General features: G+C 39.0%; 3 protein-coding genes across 6 annotated transcripts; 1 reads left to right on the forward strand and 2 right to left on the reverse strand.

Annotated features, from left to right (window-relative positions):
- Positions 1 to 347: 347 nt before the first annotated feature.
- On the reverse strand, positions 348 to 3,508 carry LOC103468945 (uncharacterized). Of its 2 annotated transcripts, none has more exons than XM_008416348.2 (2): positions 3,419 to 3,508; positions 348 to 1,360 (listed from the first exon to the last, which is right to left on the reverse strand). In XM_008416348.2, the coding sequence occupies exon 2, from the start codon at positions 1,305 to 1,307 to the stop codon at positions 756 to 758; it is 552 nt and encodes a 183-aa protein (XP_008414570.1). In that variant the 5' UTR covers positions 1,308 to 1,360; positions 3,419 to 3,508; the 3' UTR covers positions 348 to 755. The 2 variants fall into 2 exon arrangements, with proteins under 2 accessions (XP_008414570.1, XP_008414569.1); XM_008416347.2 differs by lacking the exon at positions 3,419 to 3,508 and adding an exon at positions 2,769 to 3,108.
- Positions 3,290 to 11,723, forward strand: armc5 (armadillo repeat containing 5). The gene is made up of 7 exons (XM_008416345.2): positions 3,290 to 4,145; positions 4,225 to 4,255; positions 4,959 to 5,069; positions 5,981 to 6,869; positions 7,345 to 8,051; positions 9,164 to 9,296; positions 10,253 to 11,723. The coding sequence occupies exons 1-7, from the start codon at positions 3,765 to 3,767 to the stop codon at positions 11,394 to 11,396; spliced, it is 3,396 nt and encodes a 1,131-aa protein (XP_008414567.1). The 5' UTR covers positions 3,290 to 3,764; the 3' UTR covers positions 11,397 to 11,723.
- A 558-nt stretch (positions 11,724 to 12,281) lies between these two features.
- Positions 12,282 to 14,961, reverse strand: cox6a2 (cytochrome c oxidase subunit 6A2). Of its 3 annotated transcripts, none has more exons than XM_008416352.2 (4): positions 14,662 to 14,961; positions 13,767 to 13,871; positions 12,563 to 12,705; positions 12,282 to 12,482 (listed from the first exon to the last, which is right to left on the reverse strand). In XM_008416352.2, exons 2-4 carry the CDS (start codon positions 13,837 to 13,839, stop codon positions 12,393 to 12,395), a joined length of 306 nt encoding a protein of 101 aa, XP_008414574.1. In that variant the 5' UTR covers positions 13,840 to 13,871; positions 14,662 to 14,961; the 3' UTR covers positions 12,282 to 12,392. The 3 variants fall into 3 exon arrangements, with proteins under 3 accessions (XP_008414574.1, XP_008414572.1, XP_008414571.1); XM_008416350.2 differs by having other exon boundaries at positions 13,767 to 13,885; XM_008416349.2 differs by having other exon boundaries at positions 13,767 to 13,839; positions 14,662 to 14,958.
- Between the last annotated feature and the right edge of the window lie 6,743 nt (positions 14,962 to 21,704).

Here is a 21,704-nt window from a genome sequence, read left to right on the forward strand (position 1 = left end):
TTTTACCAAACTCTTTCTTTTATTTGAGTAATTTCTTGGACAACTACTTTTTTTTTTACCTGAGTAAAAATATGTTAAAGTAGTGCTACTCTTACTTGCATATTTTTGGGAGTCTACCCACCTCTGATGATAATGCAGACACCTTTATAATAGTATTTATTTCTGTAGATAGTAGCAGCTCTACAAACATAAAATGTTAACATGACGGGTGTTACAGGAATAATTCTGATTACGTATAAAAATCATGTTCACCTTTTCTTTGGTGGATCTTTTGTGTTCTTTCATATTCAGACACCAAATGTAACTCATATTCAAGTAGAAAAATAAATAACTTTGAGACACGTAGAAAAGAAAACAGACGGCTTACAGCCGAGTTATCAGGCAGTTGCAGGAGCATCCTCCAGTGACGTTAATCTAGACTAAAAACTTACCTCTCAGTTGCTTTTGAACCGTAAAAAACGAAACACTAACATATTTGATGTGCATTGATGATTTTGATTATCAAAATGTAATGTTTGTTTCCATTTTTGTCAATTTGTTGACTGTATTGAGTCTTTTGTTACTTTATATTTTAGTTTTTTTATGATGTAAAGCACTTTGAACTGCCTCGCTGCTCAAATCCGCTTTACAAATAAACTTAACTGAAACTTTGCAGACAGTCGGTTTTGCACCATAAACAAAAGCTTTGAGTTTTATATTGTCAGTTTGCTACAGTAACACAACAAAAGTGAGGTTTTCCTCTGATGAGTTTTGAACTAATGTCCGTCCTTTGACGTCTGTGGGTTGTTGGTCTGAGCCAGACTGGAGATAGCCTGGGCCAGGTTGTTAATGGCCTCGATCTTCCTCTCCTCCAGCACTTTCTGCTGAGCCCACATGTTCAGCTTCCTCTCCTGCAGCTCCATATAGAGCTGCAGGACGTCCTGCGGGGGCCGGTTGGTGATGGCAGCGGCTGCTGCGGGCGGCGTGGGGAGGATCGGCGTGAACCTCTTGCTGGCGATGGCCTTTCCCACTCTGGTTCCGCTGAGCTTGGCCTGGCGCTGGGCTTCAATCTCCTCCCGGCTCTTACCCAGAACCTCATGCATGGCTTTGAAGAACTCCCAGTGGACACTGGCCACGCCCAATCGCCGGGCCCGGTCTGTGTTCTTCCTGTAGGTGGCCAGCATGTTTCTCCACTTGAGGTCGCATTCGTAGGCCTTAACAGTGATGTCCGTGACCCCTGACTCCCTCAGCTTGGTGTTTACCTTGTCTGCTACCACTTCCCACAGCTTCTTCTTCTTGCACACTGGCTGGTCAAACGCTTGATCCATTTCCAGCCGGGTGTTGACCAGGTGCCATGTGGCTTGCAGAGTCCAGATGAATTCTACAATACAAAAAATATGCAACATAATTTTAGTGACAGTTGATATCTCCACTGTGAGACGGCGCATCAGGGCCGTTTTAAGAAAAAACTAGGAGGAGTGCATTTCTGCAAAAAAATCTCAGAAGTGTCTGAGATTAAAAAAAAGATTTTCTAGAAAATAACTGACATTTCTGAGTTTGAAAAGTAAAACACTTGCAAGAAAAATCTCAGAATTTTTTAGGTTAATCTCTGAAATTTTGTAGGAAAAACAAGTAAAAAAAAAGTAAAAATGTGTTAGGAAAAATATATTTTTTCCAAAAAATAGGGAAATTTCTTAACTAGAAAAGTCAAAAAAAAAATTCTAGAGAAAAACTCCAAAATTTTGAGATTATTTCAGAAACAATCTAGAATTTTTTTTGTATTTTTTTTGTATTTTTTTTTTTTTAGAAAAAACAATTTCTAGAACATTTCTGAGATTATTCTCAAAATTTTGGAGTTTTTCCTTGTTAATTTTCAACTTTTCAAAACCAGGAATTTCCTATTTTTTTTCTTTCAAAATCATGGATGAGTTTTTTTCTAGCAAATTTTCTACTTCTCAAAATCTGATTTTTTTTCCCTTTTTAAAATTTACAATATTGTCCAGTGCAGATATCAGTTATCACTAAAAGTATATTAATAAAACTTTGTAGAAAAAATTTGAACATTTCTGAGATTAATCTCAGAATATTTAAGTTTTTGTAGCAAAGTGTCAACTTTTCAAACTCAGAAATTTCCAAGATTCTTCTAGAAAATTTCTTAGATCAACCTTAAAATTTCTGATTTTTTTAATGTAAATATACCCTTTTTTAAATATACAGTGGCCCAAATTGGGCCATCCTATTGGCCGTTGTAGTACTGGATGTGTTCCCAGTGGTGTATGTGTAACAGGACGCAAGGCAGGCAAATAAGTGGCCTGTATTTGTTATTAATTATATTATTTACGTGCGCAAACAGCTAAACACAGAAAATGCTAACTTAAAATAACTTTCTGCTATAGCTTTGGCGCCCCCTCTAGCGCAGCGCCCATATGCCTTGCATAGCGAGAAAACCCACATTTTGCACCGCTGTGTTCCCGCAACCCTATAATGTCAACAAAGAAGCATAAAGAAGCTTATTTTTCCTAAGGATAGATTTCATACTCAATAAATAATGATTTCCAACAAAAATAATAAAACGAATAGACCGGACCAATCTGTTTTATATGTGACGAAATATACCTAAAAAAGTGAATTTGTTGAATTAAAAAGTCTCTTATTTAAATACAGTCTGATGATAACATGCATGGTTCACATAATATTTGAAGTGGGAGTGTGTTGCGCACTCATCAGTGCCTCCTCGCATCATGCGATGACTGATTCAAACATGTCTAACTCCAAACTCTGTTACTAACCTGCTTTTATCCTATCGCTGCCCACGCTGCTGGACGCAGCCGACTCCTTTCCGTCCGCATTAGCATTTTGTATCACTATCGCCTCAATTACTTCCATATTTTTTTTAATCTAAATTCCCACATAAAATTTAAAGTTTTCATTCACCAACAGTGTCTCTATCGCGGAATTTAACAACCTTTACTGATGCATCGATGATTTTTTTTCCCCGTCAATAAACTATTGCTCTTACGACGATCTTTTGTAATATGGGATTTGTAGTCCTTCATATGTATTTTAAACCTTAAAGAATGCCATAACAAACTACAATCCCTAAATGCGTTTGGTTGTTTCACGGGAGTTGCTGCATAGTATTGCCATGGGCAATGTAGTTTTTATAAAAGGAGGGTATCCGTTAGAAGAGTGGAATTAAATCAGAACTGAAACTACAAATCCCAGATTTCGGTCACAGACCCGCCTCTTCGGCCCCTGTTCCACTCCGGAGACCGCCCCCGTTTTGTTGTTTGGCTAAAGATGGCGTTAGCGGCTAGCGAAGGCGATTGCACTTTTTTTCCCACAAAATATATTCGATCTCTGGTAACATAACATTGCTAAAATAGAACATTTTCTTTACAATTTGAATTTTAAAAAATAACGTATTGCAGATACACACCAATTACGTCGAATAGCGGTTTCTAGGCCTTCTCAAGCGGCAGGCCTTTTTTAAATGGAGCGGACCTTTGGGTGGGGACTCAGTTTCCCATCAGGGAGTGCGGCGTCAGGTGATGCAACTTTCCATTGTCTTATCGGTATTTGTAGTTTGTGCATAGCCCCTTAAGCTTTTTGAAGAGCGTTGCTAGTTAATTAGCAACTCTGCAATTGTTAAAAGTGAAGAAAGATGTTATTTTGCGCCTTATTGCTTCACTGGTGGTGTCCTGTGATGCCTAACGGTGTTCTGGCTGAACAAACACTGGCAAAGTTTGGATAAGTTATCGCGTGACCTGCCAGTTTTATCAGTCATGGCTTTATCACCTGTGAAAAGTGACGGGATGCTGCAGAGAATAAACCCCAAAGAAGGCCAAACATTGACACCAGAGTCCTCATTGACCTGGTGTCTGGCCCACCTCTGTGAACCTGGTTCACCAGGACGGGCTGAGCATCACACAGTCCCATCCAAAGACACAGACAAGCGGTCAAAGATGCATCAGTGGCGAGCCCTCGTTGCCATCAGGACGCAGCATATCAAGGGCGACAAGGCAGGCATCGCCAGATTCAGGGGGAAAGGTGGAGTCAAAGTCCTGCTGGACCTGCTCAAACATCCCGAGTGCTCCAGGAAAGTTTTGGACCTGGCGCTCAGCATCCTGGCCAACTGCTGCACTGAGCTGGAGACACGCTTAGAGGTGAGATCACACTCAGAAAGCCTTTATTCCTATTTATTTTTTTGACTCTTATTAAAATATTTTATATTTTCCATTCTAGGTGCGCAAGCTTGAAGGGATAAACATTGTAGGTGAGTGTAGAGTATTTGTACATCTGTGGTGTTCAAACTTTTTGCTTTGCATTTTGCTTTAACTGGAAAATCTAAACTACCGACGGGCCACAAAAATCCTTAAATCAAAAATGCACAAATTAGTTTACTATGATTTTTATTTTTTTATTTTTTGTAGTTTTACCTGCTCACCAATAAACTAAATTTTCATGAAGTCTGTATACCTGGTTTTCATCTGACATCACACTTCCAGGAACTTTGTAGCTGACAGCCATCTTGGCGGGCAGTTGTTATGGAGTTGCTATGACAACTACAAACAAGCCACAAGCTTAGAACCAGCTGTCGCCTCGTTCCTATCCAACTTATAAAAAATATAAGTTCCTTACAACTATTAGTCAATCACAATTTTTGAGTAGTTTATCCACCTCTGTGTAATACTAAGATAAATATCAGTGATATTTACTGCCGAACTAAAGAAATTAGCTTAGCGAATGTAGCTTTTATCTGATGGACATGTAGCCTACGTGTTTGTTAATACATGTGCTGACTTTGCCAGTCACCAGAACAAATTGTTATTCACATGGAGGGTTCATACGTTTTTTTACAACCCCTGTTCTACATTATATGTTGCTTAGTTGTTTTTTTGTGTGTGTGTGTGTTGCAATTTCCACCCCAGTCATTGATTTGTAATAAATCTACAAATCTTTTTGTTAATTTTTGATAGTGGACATAATGAAGAGAAACGTGGCTCTGGAGACGGTCCAGAACCGGGCGGCCAGGGCTTTAGGGAACCTGGCTATGGATCCAGAGAGCTCTGCACTCATCCACTCTGCTGGTAATTATAAAGCGTTTCTATTTTTCTGAAGCTTTAAAACGGTTAATAATTCCATGAATAACCCCACAGTGTAAATGTTTGTATTATTTGGGTTTGTGTGATAAAACAATAAAAGTAATTCTCTTATATATTTTTGATTTGTATCAGAGCTGCACAATATACCAACTTGTATTGTTTGGAATGATAATATTGCAAAAGAATGACTGGAATTCAATCAAAAAGTGTTTATTATTAAATTCTAAGTGTCACAAATTCATGTTGCTCTTACAGCAATATGCAAACTATAAGCTAAACTTTTCACAGCAGTAATACTGTGCAGACCTGTTCAAAGATAGTCAAAATTTAACATAGCAATCTGAAAAGTGTGGTGTGCATTTGTATTGGACAGTCTGTTGACGGATGTCCCTGAGCTACTATTTCCATTTGAAGAAATGAACTGGTCCCAGTCAAACCAGGAGGGTCTTAGCGCTGTCAATCAAACTCTAGTAGTTGCTGCTGAATGTGCTAATGGCACTTATAAAGTAACTTATCAGAAAAATATAGGTAAATAATTACTTAATATTGATGAAAAAATTGTAGCTCTATTGGGAAATTATTTCACTTATAACATGTTGAAATTCTCTTACAAATAAATTAATCTGCCAATGGAACTAGAACTTATTCATCAATATTAAGGAATTACTTGCCTAAAACAATCGACTGTCTTCCTGAAAAGAAACTTGAAAGTTAGTTCTGTCGTATTTTAAATGTAATAATATATTTCTACTAGAAACGAGAGTAAAATTACTTGGTAAGATTTTGTGTTTTTGCAGTGAATTTTTTTATTCAAATAGTTACAAGTTGCAGCCCGTCACTGATCCACCCCAGGATGCCTGAATGAAACATGTCTAATAGTTTATTGTCACCTCTAGGTGGCGTCCCGCTCCTCCTCCTCTGCGTGTCGTTGTCGTCCGCTCCGTCGTCTCCCACCGTCGCTCCGCCCTCTGACTCCTCTCCCAAACTGGAATGCGCCCAGTCCGCCGCTCGAGCGCTGCTCTACCTCTCAGACTCGCCCTCCAACCGCCTCTCGCTGCTCACCCAGGGGACGCTATCTGCCCTCGCCCCTCTTATTGCCCCAGAATACCCCCCCGGCCTGCGGCGCGCTGCCCTGCGGACCCTCCATGAGCTGACCAAGGGCTGCGGCGTCGAATGCGCCAGGGAGGTTTCCCGCTCCGGCGTCTTGTCGCAGCTTGGTGTCATGGCGACGGGGGAGTCTGGCGAACATTTCGAAGAGCTAGCGCTGAAAACGCTGGCTAACGTTTGCTCTCAGGGCTGCCTGCGGCCGCTGGTGGGGTCGCTGGGGGTCATTCAGAGGTTCACAGAGGAGGTGAAGAAGGACCCGCTCAGATCTGGAGTCTTCCTCAAGGCTTTATGCTTGTGCTGCAAAGAGGCGGTGAACCGCGCCAAGGTGAAAGAAAACGGCGGTTTGGAGGTTCTGATGACATTCCTGTTGTCCCACCAGAATCACCCGCTGTCCAGGTTCGCCATCCTGGCCTGTGTGGACTTTGTTTTTGATGAGTCTGCGATGGAGCAGCTGCAGGAGCTGGGCCTGGTTCCGGTTCTGGTGGCGCGGCTGGCGAAGCTCGCCAGGGGAGAGGAGCACGCAGCGGAGAGGGCGGACGTGAACGCAGCGTCCAACATGGCGCACAACGAGCTGCTGCCCTCTTCCTGTTTGGAGTCATTTGACTTCCCCCCGCCTGAGGGATTCAGGAGGGAGGAGGCCGGGAGGGAACAAGGCTCCTCCAGCTTCTTAAGCCTCAGGTACGGAAAACATCAGCAGTCAGACCAGCAACTGATTAACAAGTTAATGTTGATTTATAAGCAGCTGTTTTATTAGAAACCTGAGTTTTCTCTTGTATCGAGAGCCGACTGTCTTTCATAACATAATGGGCAAATCTTTCATAATATGGTGAACAAAAAGTTATTAAACTTTACATTATTTTGTGTGTCAGATGCATTAAATAGTGACTGAATAAGCAGAAAATTATGATTTTTCTCACATTAGTAGATTTGGACATATTTATAAAATATAATGAACAGGAACCTCTTAGTCTGATGGAGAATTGGGGTCATACTAAGAAAAAATACAATTATGAGAAAGAAGTCGTAAAAATACGACAATAAATTTCCAATATTAAGAGAATGAAGTCTTTGTGTTTAGAGAATAAAGTTAAAATATTTGGACATTAAAGTCGTAGTAATGCTAATAAAATGCTGCCCCTGAATCGTCCCGCAGGTCCTGGTTGCTTTCTGAGGGGCTGATCTCGTCTGAAGGAGAACTGCTGGATTCCTCCTGTGCTGATGCTGAATGGGGGGGGCTTCACCCCTCATCTTCCTCCTTTCAAACCTCTTCCCCAAACCCAGACTGCAGCCCTTCGCCTAAAACCCCGTCTTCATCAAGCTCTGCTTCCAAAAAATCAGCTCCACCTCTGCCACCTGTCTCCTCTTCATCCTCCTCCTCCTCGTCTTCCTCCGATCTCCAAACTCTGGCTGCTTCCTCCCCCGTCTCCCCATCAAAGTTCTCTTCACAGAAACGGCGGCGCTCTCATTCAGCAGCTTTCTTGGCTAAAGTCGCTTTGGAAAGCCCTCCTTCTGTACCCCGATGCGGCGCGTACCATCACCCCTACCACCCCGAGCCCTGGACGCCGGAGTCGCCCATCCTGCTGCTGCTGTCCCGCTTCTCGCACGCCAGCGACCCCAGTGCGGCGCTGGTCAGCTCGGCCGTCATGTCCGACCTGCTCTGCTACCTCACCCAGCACCAGGACCCCAGCAGCAGGTGCTTCCGCATGCTCTGCCGCTTGAGCTGCAACCCGAGCTGCTTGCAGGCTCTGGTCCGGACCGGTTCCGTGGCGCTGATTCGCCACCGTCTCTGCTCAAATGAAGATGGGTTGGAGGGACGACAAAGGCAGACGGACCGAGTGAGAACCAAAGTGAAACAGCTGGGTAAGAGGAGGAGGGCCGCAACAAATGATCGTTTTAGCTATTGATTGATCAGATATTCTAGCTATTAATTAATTATTTTTGATGATTAATCAGTTATTSTCATGATTAATCAGTTATTCTGGCGATTAATCGTTATTCTGGCAATTAATTGATTATTTTTGATGATTAATCASTTATTCTCATGATTAATCAGTTATTCTGGCGATTAATCGTTATTCTGGCAATTAATTGATTATTTTTGATGATTAATCAGTTATTCTCATGATTAATCAGTTATTCTGGCGATTAATCGTTATTCTGGCAATTAATTGATTATTTTTGATGATTAATCAGTTATTCTCATGATTAATCATTATTCTGGCAATTAATTGATTATTTTTGATTAATCCATAAAATTGGCACCTTCTGCACATTTTTTTAAACTACTTAAGCCTTTTATACAGTATTAGAAATTGATTAAAAGATGAAAATAACAAATAATTGAACTATTTTTTTTAAATGGGAAAATAAATATTTTATTGTAACTGAATTGTCAATTAATTTAATTTTGTAATCGATTAATTAACTGGAGCATACAGACTCAAAAAAGGCCATTTTGTAAAAGGAAAACACTCTCAGATCAGTAATAAAGACAAAATATAAACATTTTGTCTTTGTATGTAAATATCTTCTACCCATAAATCCACTGTTGACATACTTTAAGCTTCACCTGGTTCTGTAAAATTCTCCTATTAAGAACCTTTTGCTATCCAGTCATTAATTGGTTAATTGAAACAAAGTCAGCGGATTAGCCTGAAGCAGAAAAGGCTTATTTAAGTATTTATTTAGTATTATGTTTAGCTGCATATTCATTCTTGGCTACAAATGAGCAGGAGTGAACCAAAGGATTTTGTAGCGGTTTCTTATTTAGGAAAATAATTGAATTATTTGCATTTTTAACATATTTTTAATATTATATAAAGTTTTAAGTGGCTAAATGAGAAATCAGCAGAATAATAGATTGCTAAAATAATTGTTTTCTTCAGCTCCACATTAAATAAATGATGAAAATAGAGATTATCAGTGGATCTCCATGAACTGAGCCTTATTTATTCTGCCTGCTGCCTCTGTAGGCGACGCGCTGCTGAATAATTTGCGTGTCCAGTGTGAGTCCGGGTTCGGTTCTGGCGTTCTGACCCATGTGATGCTGTCCGGTTCCGAGTCAGACAGGATGAACTGCGCTCTGTCTCTGCCATTCATCACCAGGCGAGTACCTCGTTTTTTAAAACATGGGAAGCTGAAATAACTTTTTTCATTTAAACCGTCTCTGATTTGTGTAAATTTCCTGTCACATAGTTTCTTCTATTTTGGCTGATTTTGCATTTATTTTTCCTTGAAAGTGATATTTAAACTGCTGAGGTTTATAATAAAGTGCAATAAAACCCAAATCTGGAAACTTTTACAGTGGAAACCAGATATTTTCATACATTTAATAAAAAACAGACACATTTTCATCTCAGTTTCTGAAGTTAAACTAAACTTGTTTTTTGTTAGAATTATGAAAATTTTTTATATTTCCTAAATGCAGCAAAACTTATAGAGAACATATTATATTTTTGAATATTTATCAATTGTAATTTCTCAATTGTATTGATCTGTGCAAGTTAAATAAAAGTTGGCTTATATACTAGACATTACACATTTCAAATGGGGGATTTTTTTTAGGATGTGAGAAAGAAGCATTTTAAAACATAAAATTAGCGATTATTTTAGTAATCAATTAATCGATTATTCTGATTAATCGGATAAGAATGACACTCTACAGCTCATTCTCATTGCTGCTTATTCCTAGTAGAAAACGAGCAGCAATACATTTAAAACTAATGATTCATATAATTATTAGTTATAATTATAATAAAACACTTTATGCAGCAATCAGCCGATTATCCCTCGATCGGCTCAGATCAAGGGATAATTGGCTCATTCTTAAAATTCTAAAAAATAATCACCATTTTCTGTGATAGTACGATGTTTCTCTGTCATTAGCACATTTAGCAGCAAGTACATGAGTTTGATTGACAGCGCTAAGACCCTCCTCCTGGCCCTGATTGGTTGTTTTTGATCTTTTCACATATTACCTCAACATGGCGACAGTTTCAACAAATGTTTTAAAAAGTTACTGCACCTTTAAGGAGACGTTTAACTTTATTTTTGTCCAACAGCAACAAATCGTTATTGAAGAAGCTTCTCCTGGATTGTGGCGGCCTCCTTGCGGCGCTGAAACCTCTGAATTGCGCATTTGATGATGATGAGGAAGAGGAAGAGTCGGACTCAGACGTGACGTCTCAGCCTCAGTATTTCCCTCTCCTGTTCGGATGCCTTTCTGCTCTGACTGGTTCCGTTAAACCCAAACCGGTAGAAAAGAACCCAAACCCGACTGCTACCGGAGCTTCCCCGCCGCTGTTGAAGAAGCCTCGCCTCGAAGACTCGTCCTGTCCGTACGGGAGTTCGGACTTTGACCTGGTTTTGGAGCTCGATGATGCGACCCGGTTCCCAGCCAACCGGGAGGCCGTGGCCGAAACCGGTTCTGAGTACTTCCGGGCTCTGCTGAGAGGCGGGTTCGGAGAAGAAGCCCAGTGCGACGCGAACGAAGCCATTCTTATCAAAGATGTGAGTGCAGGCATGCTGCTGCCGCCGCTGCATTACCTTCACGGCTGTCGCTTCGGTTCGGACCCGGAAACCGGAGGCGAATGTCAGACTTTAAACTCGCTGGTTCTGGACGGACTGGAACGGGCCGAGTCGCTTTCAGCTGGAGGTTTCCAGAAAACCCGGTTAGGCGAGGCGATGGTCGGCGCATCCAGGTTTCTGGTTCTCGACCTCCAGAGGGAGTTGGAGGAAGTTTTTCTGTCATTTCTCGAATCTTGGTCCGATCGACCCAATCAGTCAAACAAAACCCACATCGTAAAATCCGAACCCAACCAGAAGAGTTCTGATCCAACGTCGGAGCTCGAGCTGACGGCACCGACCAAAAAACTAAACGGTTTGCCTGAAAAAGTGGAAGAAAGAGTTGAGTTCACTGGACTCAGTGGAAGTTCGGCCCAGAACACGAACCTTCCTGGGTCCAAATCAGAAGAGGACCAACCCGCCTCGTTAACTGGTTTGGCGGTGTCGCTTCCCCAGTTGTACTGGTTCTCCCAGCGCTACAGCTACCCAGCTCTGGGCCGGGCCTGCCTCGCTGTGCTGCTGGGCTTCCAGAACCGACCCGGTCCGTTTGCGGATTGCCTTCGCAGACTGACCAGGGAGGCCGACTGTACGGAGACTCTGAAGCGGGACCTGCTGAGCCTCGTTTCAGCGGCTTTAGTCTGAAATCCGGTTCACTTTGACCACAGAAAATAAAATAAAATAAACGAGCGGTGCTTCATTTCCATCTTTTTCAAAGCATTCGTTAATTTTTTATTTCAATGTAATCAAAGAAGAATGTCCGTTTGACGAAAATCTGTTAAAATGCTTTTTTTTTTTTTTCTGAAATTCATTTCTTTGGTGTTTATTTTGTATATAAAGATATTAAATGGAAAAAATATGTAAGCATCTGAACTGTGCCATGTAAATATATTGTCACATCACTTTGCTGTCGTTGATTTTTTTCCTCATAAAATGTTCAGTGCTATGGCATCAAATTCCTGCCAAAAAGTCTCCAGGTGTCTAGAAAAAAACTAAACAAAATTGAATTTGAAAAGTTTAAAATTTGCTTTTAAAAACCGTCAAATGTTGAGATTTATCTCAGAACTATTTCTGGAGAAAAAAAAACGTGAAAATTTCTGTTGAAATCTTCCAAGTTTTTTTTTTTTTCTAGAAAATTTCTGAAATTGATCTCAAAATGTTTTTTTCTTGCAAATGTTTGACTTTTCAAACAGAAATTTTCACATTTTTGGCGGAAACATTCTTGCTTGATGTTCAAACTGCACAACGTTGATTTAAAGCCTAAATTTGAGAAGCGTCGTTTGCAGTTGAATCCAGATATTAAAAAAAGACATAAGACTTTTTTTTTTTTTGCTGTTTCAAGTTCAGTCAGACCAAATTTCTCTTATTTTAGGTCAGAATTACCAAAATTGTTTCTATTTGCTAAATGCCAGAAAAACTAAATTAATTGAATCTGATTATTTACGATTAATAGATTAACTGTTTCAGAAATATGTATTTCTGGCTGACATTTGGTTCCAAAATGCGACAAATCATTTTCAATATGAAGTATAATGGATATCTGATGCTTGATGCACGTTTTATTACAGAAGCAGCTTAATCCAGGATGAAGTTGTTTTATTGTTGGCCGTGCAGGTTGGCTCAGATAATCAATAACAACGATCAGTGATCTGAGCCCTCGTAACCCTCAGGAAGAGCGTTTGCGTGAGAGTTGTGGAACAGCGTGTGGTTTCCATCGCCCCACGGAAATCTCTGGAAATGGACAATAAGTATAAAACGGTTATTGTTGTTTTAAGTGGAAATCTAAACGTGAAAACTGTTTGCAGACTCGCCTTGGTGCGGATGCGCAGGTGTGAATACGGAACAAATTCCGGGTGGTCATGGGAGTGTTCCTGCGTCTTCATGAAGGCGTTGGCCATGCAGACGCCGACGCCGGGGAAAGCCACAACGATGGTCAGGATCTTCCAGGTTTTTGCTGCGGAAACAAACAAATTGATCGAATGCGAAAAAAGTGGGTTTGCGTATGCGACACAGAGGTAAAACGGATAAGAGTAGATGGAGAACAAAATGAGCAAATCTCAGAACTTTGAGAGATATAAAATATTTGGACATTTTCAGAGTTTCTAAAGTAAAAAAAAAATGCTTGAAAAAAACAAACATTTTGAGTTCAATCTAAGACATTTTCTAGAAAAACTGACATTTCTGAGTTTCAAAATTTTGACATGTTACACTTCCAGAGTTTCATCTTGAGATTTTTTTTCTAGAAAATTTCTCAGATTAATCTAAAAAATTTCAGTTTTTTTTTTTTAGAAAATGTTATATAATATACATTTCTAATTTTATAGAAAATTTCTTAGATTCATTTGAAAGTATCAGTCTTTTTTGTCTTAGAAATTTTTTGACTTTTTTTAAACTCAAATTTTCAAGTTTTTTCTAGAAAATTTTGATGTTAATTTCTAATTGTCAGGTTTTTATTTTCATCTTTTTCTTTTGCTAATTTTAAACTTTTGGAACTCAGAAATTTATTTGAATTTTTTTTGACTTTTCAAGATCAAAATTTCCAATTTCTCTGCTAAAAATTGTCTGAGATTAATCTAAAAACTTCTGAGTGTTTTGGAAGAAATTTACTCCTACTTTTTTGTCTACAAAAAAGTTTTGGCACCAATGTTTTGGCGCCCGCTCTGGCACAAAATGCCAAAACAATGGCAGGAAAAGTGTTCCTGCTGGAGAATGAGCCAGGGCGCCATTTTTTCCCTGATTGAGTCATGCTGTCAAAGAAAGCTCTGAGGCAGAAAACAAAAAAACATAACATGGACAAAGATAAAAAGTGAATTTAAACTGGCATTTTCAGTTAAGTTGTGGTTTTAGACCTTAAAATCCTTGAAAAGTGTTTCAATTTTATTGTGGGAAAAGTGTAGGAAGTCTGTTAATGTTCAGCCAATCGTTTCTGTGCTTTTACAAACAGTTTATCCAGGACAGTTTTGAAACATGACAGCGGTTGTGTTTGGTTTGAAAGGTCAGTGAAGACTCGCTCACCTCCCTCGTGACTCGAGTGTGACGCAGCAGCGAGCGCTCGCCGCGCTGCCATGGCAACCGGAGACAGCGACATCTGCAGGTGTGGAAGGAATCAGGTACTTTCTGCTGTAGGAGTAAAACTTTGACACACAGCTGAGTAATCTACTGTAACCAGCAGTTAATTCAAACATAACAAACACTTTAACTGATTTAAACATTTCAGCTTTGGTACACAACCAAAAACACAAAATCTCATGAAGTGCTCTTTCTAGTTGTGGAAATATTTTGGTGTGCTTGAAATAAGACAAAACTAACTTACAAGTAATTTTTCAGTAAGATATAGCAGGTTTTTATCAGCAAATAATTACTTAATATTAAAAAGTGCTGGTTCCACCAGCATATTTTTCACTTATAACATGGGAAAAATGTGCTGTTATAAGTAAAATTATCTACTAATTGGACCAGGACTTTCACTGCAAAAACACAACATCTTAGCAGGTATTTGTGTACAGTTTCTAGTGCAAATATCTTATTACACTTAAAATAAAACAAAACTGACTTTCAGGTAACTTTTAAACAAGATATAGGAGCTTAGTTTAAGTCAGTGATTCTTGAATATTGATTAAATATTATCATTACTTCACTGAAAACATGGGGAATTTTTGTACTGTAAAATAATCTGCCAGTGAATCTAGCACATTTCTAGATTAATATTAAGGAATTATTTACTTAAAGCTCCTTTATCCTGCTGAAAAGTTACTTGCAAGTTAGTTTTGTCTTGTTCCAAGTGTGATAAGATATTTGCACCAGAAACTGGAAGAAAGTACTCGGTACAGTGTGTCTGGTCCCTTTGCAAGTAATCTAGACAACAGTTGAGCCAATAAGATCGAACAGATACAATCCTGAGTAAACTCACCGTTTCAGGTGGTTTGTTCTCTCGAGGTTTCACTACAAACGCTCCTGTCTGCTCGTTTGTCCTTCAGTCTGTCCTGAGCTGAACCGACCGGGCCGGACTCCTCCCCTTGTCAGCCTGTCGCTCGGCCAAGAAACTCGGTTTATATTTGGCAAAGTGGCAGCTGATAGGCGAAAGTGAAGAAAGGAAGGAGCTGCAGTTTCTGCTTCAGAGACAAACAGGACGGCGTCTAAGAGTTTACATTAACCAACTTTCAATTTTGGTTTGATCTGAGCAGCTGCAGTGGACAGTGGTCACTGCACAGCTGTTGTTTACAGAAGGGAAGATTGTAGGTCAAAGGTTGAAATAACGTGGGAGGTGGGATTCCTCTTCCTATTGGTTAATGTTTAATTCTTAATTTTCTTCCAAAATAATTCAGAATGAGCGTTAAAGCTGCAGTACGTAACTTTTATACACATTATTTACACTTTTGTTGAATCTGTTGACAGTTTCAACTTGTGCACTGCAAAAACACAAAATCTTACAAAGTATTTTTGGTCTAGTTTCAACTGCAAACATTTTATCCAACTTGAGATAAGACAACATTAACTTAGAAGTAACGTTTGAGGGCGATATAGGAGCCACAGGCAGATTGCCACAAGAATTTTTTCCCATAAGTGGAATAATCTGAAAGTAGAACAAAAGCTTTTTCATTCATATCAAGCAATTGATGATTTAAAGCAAATTTTATAGCTTTCTGAAAAGTTACTTGTAAATTAGTTTTGTCTTATTTGAAATATATTAAGACATTTGCAGTACAAACTAGATCAAAAATACTTTGTAAGTTTTTGTGGAAAAAAATCTGGTGAAAAAAAATCAAGCTCCTCTGCCTTCTCCAAGAAACAACCAATCAGAGCTAGGAGGCGGGTCTTAGCGCTGTCAATCACCTCCATGTGGCGCTGTTCATCCCCCCTTTATCTCTGCTACGATGACTTTCCATCCACAAACAACTTGCTGCATCCTTGTTGGTTGTGCAGGAGGCTCCACTTCTGCTTTGTACGAAGCCTGTCCAGAATGCTAATGCTATTTAGCATAGCCACCAACGACTGTGGATAAACTGTTTTCTTGTAACGGTAAGTTGTTTCTCACTCATTTCAGGCTGGATCAAGATCACGAATGTCCTCAAAGGTCCGGTTCTGAATCTGTGAACATATCTACCCATTTATCTGTTAAAATGTTAGACTTTCCCCTGTGTTCTAATATTACTTCTCAAAATATAATAATATTTTACATCTTTTCACACTGGTGTAATTATGTCCTACACAAATGAAAATTGAATTCATTTGACCAACACAATAATATTTTCACATTGCTGTTATTGTAAGGTTCAATGTATGTGGTCACAAAAATGTTAAGCAGGTTAGAATAGGTCTATGGTCTATACAAAACATGCTCATTACATTTTTAGCATAAAATTGTTCTTATATAATGAAATTTTATTCTGCCCATTTCGGAATTACATGTTTTTGGGCCGGCACCAGCAACCCTCCCGACCCTACTGAGGGACAAGGGTGAAAGAAAATGGATGGATGGATGGATGTTTTAGGGCCTCTTGTCATTTTAAATCCGATTAACCTGCTACAGGTCACGACCCCAACTCTATGTTTACACTCACACATGAAAATAGCTGCAAACAGATGCACAATTATACAACTGCATGGCTTTGAAAAGCAGAAGTGGAGCCTCTTGCACAAGCAACAAGGATGCAGCAAGTGAGTTCTGGATGATAAGTCAACAACAAAACACTTGTTCTTTCCAGCAGCCATTGTACAGTGGATACAGCAGTGAAACCAGCTGACCAAACGTGCTGGAGCTCCATTTGGGTTGCTAGGTAACAGGTGGAGCTCTGCTGGGGTTGCTAGGTAACCGTGCAGTACCCATGGAATGTGACTTAAAAATTGGGAGATTTTTGAAACGGCTCGTTTTCCAGACTCTAAAAACCATGAACTGCATCTGGGTGTTTTTTTTAAAGCTCTCCAGCTTTTTTTAGAAGCAGTTTAGATCCAAATGGAAGTAAAAAAATACAAAAGTTAATTTTGCGTAACAGGTCCCCTTTAAATAATCAGCAGAATTACTTACTGTATTCTTTATCGTAAAACATCTTGACCCCAGGTTACTGTGTATTTCTATTAACCATAGGTTTGGTGTCTGCTGTTGGATCTACATGCTTCAAAAATCAAACTCACCGGCTTTAAAATGATCCACAGAAACTCTGAGTATCTTTGAAATGCTGAAGTCAGTTTATACGCTAACATTTTAAAAGTTTATTTCACATCTTTCTAGAGTTAAAAAGACAATCTTTTGCTTTCTCATTTTAAGAATTTTAAATGCTTTTCTTGTATTTTTTGGTGTTGGATATACGTCTCCCTCTCTCGGCTGTACATTTTCAGTTTTTTGTCAGTTCAGTGTGGACAGCTCCTGGCAGCGGGTCAAACTGAAACAGGAGCCAGCGGTGAAGTCAGACAGTCGTACAGCCGGCTGTCTAAACGTTTTTTTTTTGTTCCAAACAGAAGTGAATTGCCGTCTCAGTCTGAAGACCAGCTACTGTAGACACACAGGTTAGCATGTCCTGCTTTTGGTAAAAAGGTCTAAACTTCAGCTTTGATTCAGGAAATGAAATAAATTTAAACTCTGTTGATTATTTTAGGGAAAAAAACTGTCTGATTTTGCTGTAACCAATGTGACGAAAGATAAACACAGTTTCTCTAGATCTTGCTGACTGACACATTTAATCCTAGAAATGTGTCAGCTCATAAATGTTTGACTTTTTTAGAAAAAAATTATGAGATTAATCTCTCCAGGTGATAGAAGACTGTCTTTATAACTATTTTTATGTGTCTCTAGGTGCGTTTTCCATTAGCCATATAATTTTACAAACTGGAATTACGAAAATAATGGAAACATACCAATTTCGAAAAAACATGATTTATTGGATTCTTTATTTTTTTCTTCATCTTCCCTCCAACTTCCTGAGGCGCCCCCTGGCGGCTGCAGGGAGCCTCGCAGACTCAACACAGCGACCTGTGAGCGATCACATCCATCTTTCTTTAAGGACAACCTGCTCTGCCAATAAAACCTGCCTGGAGTTGGTTTTGCTCTTGAGTTTTTGCTCATTTCACACCAAGAGAAAGAAAACTGTTGGTTGTACGTGAGGCAGTAAGTGTGTGTGATGTTGGACGGAGGTGAAGAGTTTCTCTGTCAGCTCAGTTCTGGCCCGACTCTCCCTCATAAAGCCGAGACTCTTTTGATATCCGAGTGCTTTAGAGCCGGATTGTTTATTGAGTTTATGAGCTCCATGGCAACAGTTTCTCTGATGTTTGTTATGCAGACGGTCTGAAGATGTTTCAGGCAGACGATGAATGTATAATGGTAATAAAAAGAACATTCTCTTCAAATAATTTCTTTGGGGTTTTGTTTAATTAAGAAAGTGAATGTCACTTTAAGGTGTTTTCCTATTGTACACACGCACAACACATATAAAGCAGAGCTCGTCGTAAATCCAAATAATATTGCAGTAATGTAGTTTTGAAGTAATTTTGTAATTAAACATTTCGAAAATTAATTCGCTAATTGAAAAAAAAAATCTACTTTTACAATAAGACGTTTTGACGCTAGAGTTAGTTTATTTATTTATTATAGAAATGTATTTTTTACGCAACCCTGCAATGGAAACGCGTCTTTTGCATCACACGAATCACGTGATCAACAACCGGATGTTGCCTCTTGCGAAAACCACAAAGAACACAGCAGGAAGTAGTTGGAGGATCGTGTCGACTCAGAAGATTAAACTCATGAATTTTGAGGTCGATTTGAGAATTGTTTTTTGCAAAAGACTCACAAATTTGAGTTTGAAAAGTCAAAAATTTAATTTGAGATTAATCTCAGAAATGATTTAGAAAAACTTTGAAATTTTTTGGTTTGAAAAGTCAAACATTTCTTAAAAACACATTTTGAGATAAACCATTATCTCAGTTATGTTTTAGGAAAGAATTTTGAACTTTCTGAGTTTCAAGTCAAAAGTTTTGACTTTTGAAAGTTAAAAACTTTCAAAAGGTTTTTGAAGAAAATTTATAACACGAATCAGGAGTTTTTCTCACAAATTTTGGACTTTCGGAGCTCATAAATGTTTGAGTTTTTAGAAAAAAATTATGAGATTAATCTCAAAATTTATATACATATTTTTTGCCGTTAAATTACTCCGTATTTTCTATGTATGGTGATACGCAGAGTTTGTTTGTTGTGAAGTCAACCAGCTGGGCCTGCGCCAATCAAAGACTGATTACACGAAGAGTATAAAACATTTGTTTTTAATGCTAATTTGTGCCTCTACATTAGAGGGCGCTGTGGATGCGACTTCTTAAAATAGTTCCCAGATTAAATAAACAACCTAGAAAACCAGAACTGAGTGAATCTGCTGAGGCGGTAATATCAGTCTGCGCCTCTCAGCCGCTGTGACATGAGGAGCTCCTGAGGTGATTCCTGCATGCAGACTCTTGAACAAACCAAGAGGATTTCACTGTGAAAAACATCCTGACTCCATGAAGCTGCATGCGATGCTGAGGCGCACAGTGTTCCCGCGCAGTGGAAACTTCCACACGCCGCCCGTCACAGCAGCGGGTCCCGTGCAGACGGAGCGAGCCGAGCGCCGATCAGCTTCTCAATGTTTACCTGCAGTCTGACATGCACACCTCACAAATTATACAGTGTGTGACTTGTTCGAGGTACGTTTTCATTTCCAGCCCGATCTGGTGGAAATCTTCAGCGCACAGCTAACTGCTGTTCACTGAGTGGAGGTGCGCTCAGTGTAGGGAACATAACGCGATATAATTTAGCATAATTATTATGCTGAATTCACCTTTTGTACGTTTTTATGCTTCCATGTGTGTCTCAGCTGCTTTTAAAACCAACCCAAATGTTTTTTTGGACAGAAGTTAGTGTTTTTTGGTGTCTGGAAAATGAATCATTTCAAAAACATCCCCATTGTTAAGTCACAATTGGGCTAGCAACCGAAGGAACTCCAGCACTTTTGGTCAGCTGGGTTTGTATGTGCTGTACAATGGCTACTAGAAAATACAGGTGTTTTGTTATCTTCCCATCCAAAAACCACTTGCTGCATTTTTGTTGGTTGTGCAGGAGTCTCCACTTCTGCTTTTCAAAGATGTACAGTTGTATAATTGTACAGTTATACAACCATATAACTGTATGCAAGTGTAAACATGGAGTCAGGGGGGCGTGAATATAAACAACTTATTTGGATTTAAAGTAACAAGACAAGAGGCCTTTGAATCTCATTATCTGAGAATTATTTTGTGCTGTCAATCACCCTCTGTGAGGTGCTCTCCTTCCCCTTTACTCTCTACTAAGCTGCAGCTAGCATAGCCCGTTATGATCGCTAATGCTAGTTAGCATAGCTACCAATGACGGCAAATAAATGGTTTTCCTGTAACGGTTTTGCAGCATTTCCAAAACCTTCACTTTAACCCCGAAGGTGTGCAGGTTATGCTCAAACATTAAGTCTGTGCCATTACAAGCCACTTGACATCAACGCGCCTGCAGAATTTGAACATAATCTCATTATTTTCCCTCTTCAATCCTTTTTAATGTCCATCTTGAAGCTTTGACATCTTCCAGAAAGCTGACCCACCTCCCGCAGACGCAGACAGACGAATGTTTAGAGGTGAATCATGGATGAAGGAGTGGTGAGTCAGACGGGGGTTGTGTTATTGTCTTGTTCTCGGTACCACCAGGGAAGACGATGCGGTGGTCCGCACATGTGACGAACGTTTTCCAGCTGTCTTCCCTCAGCGCTCAATCATAATATGCGGTTCTGTAGTTTGCATTCAGTGCTGCTGTGCACAAATTTAAGACATAAACTTTACGTTAAGAAATGGCTGACAGGACCCACCGCAGCATAACATAAAGAGGATCATAAAGGCCGTTTATGCTGCACTGCAAAAACACAAAGTCCTAACAAGTATTTTTGTTGAGTTTCTAGTGCAAATGTCCTAATAAACTTAAAATAAGCCAACTAACTTCTCAGCTACGTAAATAGCTTGGTTTAAGTCAATATTTGCTTAATATTGATTAAAAATTAGTACTTCCATTGGCTGATTATTTCACTTATAAAATGGGAAAAATATCTGGTGACAAGTTTTTCATCAATATTAAAGAATTATTGACTCAAACAAGCTAATTATCTTCATGAAAAGTTACTTTTGAGTTAGTTTTGTCTTATTTCAAGTGTATTTGCTCTTAAAATAAACCAAAAATATTTGGTAAGTTTTTGTGATTTTGAACTGGGATCTTTGTCTGATGCACCTTTTTATGGTAGAGAACATTTCTTTAGAAGGAAACTGTGTAAAATTGCTTTTTAATGAGACCCGTTTCCTTCCTACAAACATTCATTACGTCATGTTTTTCTGTCTAATGGCTCCCTAACGTTGGCACACAAGTATAATATATGAAGTCACTTTCTTTCCACTTAATTTCTTACCTAAATATTTAAACGACTTAAAGAGAGTCCTGCTTGTTTATGTTTTTCTAACAGGTGTGATGATGAAGTAGAACCAGAAAAACAGGTAAAAGTTTTAAAACGGGACAAGAAGAAGCAGCTAAAATAAAATAAAAATGTTTTTCATTTGTGTCAAAATGTGTTTGAAAAAATAAAAACCCATAAAATATCTCAGATGAATCTTGTATCTTAGTGGTGTATATCTGACCTTTCACCTTTTACAATATTATTAAGTATTAATAATAACAAATGCAGATTTTGGCAGTTTTTCCGCTTATTCTTGAAAAAAATCATTTAATTTTCACAACAGAGAGACAAAATGTACCAGTATTCATCTTTTTTTTGTCATTTGTTTGGAAAATAATCTTATCACATTGAAGAAAATGTATTTGTCCTCTATTCTCAAAAGTTTTATGTTTTTCTTCTATTTTTAAGGCTTAAAAATATAAATAAATTGGTTGATCTTGAAAAATTAAATTTTTCCTTTAATAATCTG

The sequence above is a fragment of the Poecilia reticulata genome, linkage group LG8, assembly GCF_000633615.1.
Source record: "Poecilia reticulata strain Guanapo linkage group LG8, Guppy_female_1.0+MT, whole genome shotgun sequence".
Lineage (NCBI taxonomy): Eukaryota > Metazoa > Chordata > Actinopteri > Cyprinodontiformes > Poeciliidae > Poecilia > Poecilia reticulata.

Excerpts from the sequence above, each read along its gene's own strand:
- LOC103468945 (XM_008416347.2), bottom strand. The coding sequence starts at position 2,865 with ATGGAAGTAATTGAGGCGATAGTGATACAAAATGCTAATGCGGACGGA. Across the intron at positions 1,361-2,768 it reads CAGCGATAGGATAAAAGCAG|AATTCATCTGGACTCTGCAA; the intron begins GTTAGTAACAGA and ends TTTGTATTGTAG.
- armc5 (XM_008416345.2), top strand. The coding sequence starts at position 3,765 with ATGGCTTTATCACCTGTGAAAAGTGACGGGATGCTGCAGAGAATAAAC. Across the intron at positions 4,146-4,224 it reads AGCTGGAGACACGCTTAGAG|GTGCGCAAGCTTGAAGGGAT; the intron begins GTGAGATCACAC and ends TTTCCATTCTAG. Across the intron at positions 9,297-10,252 it reads TCTCTGCCATTCATCACCAG|CAACAAATCGTTATTGAAGA; the intron begins GCGAGTACCTCG and ends TTTGTCCAACAG.
- cox6a2 (XM_008416352.2), bottom strand. The coding sequence starts at position 13,839 with ATGTCGCTGTCTCCGGTTGCCATGGCAGCGCGGCGAGCGCTCGCTGCT. Across the intron at positions 12,706-13,766 it reads ACACTCGAGTCACGAGGGAG|CAAAAACCTGGAAGATCCTG; the intron begins GTGAGCGAGTCT and ends TTGTTTCCGCAG. Across the intron at positions 12,483-12,562 it reads ACCTGCGCATCCGCACCAAG|AGATTTCCGTGGGGCGATGG; the intron begins GCGAGTCTGCAA and ends GTCCATTTCCAG.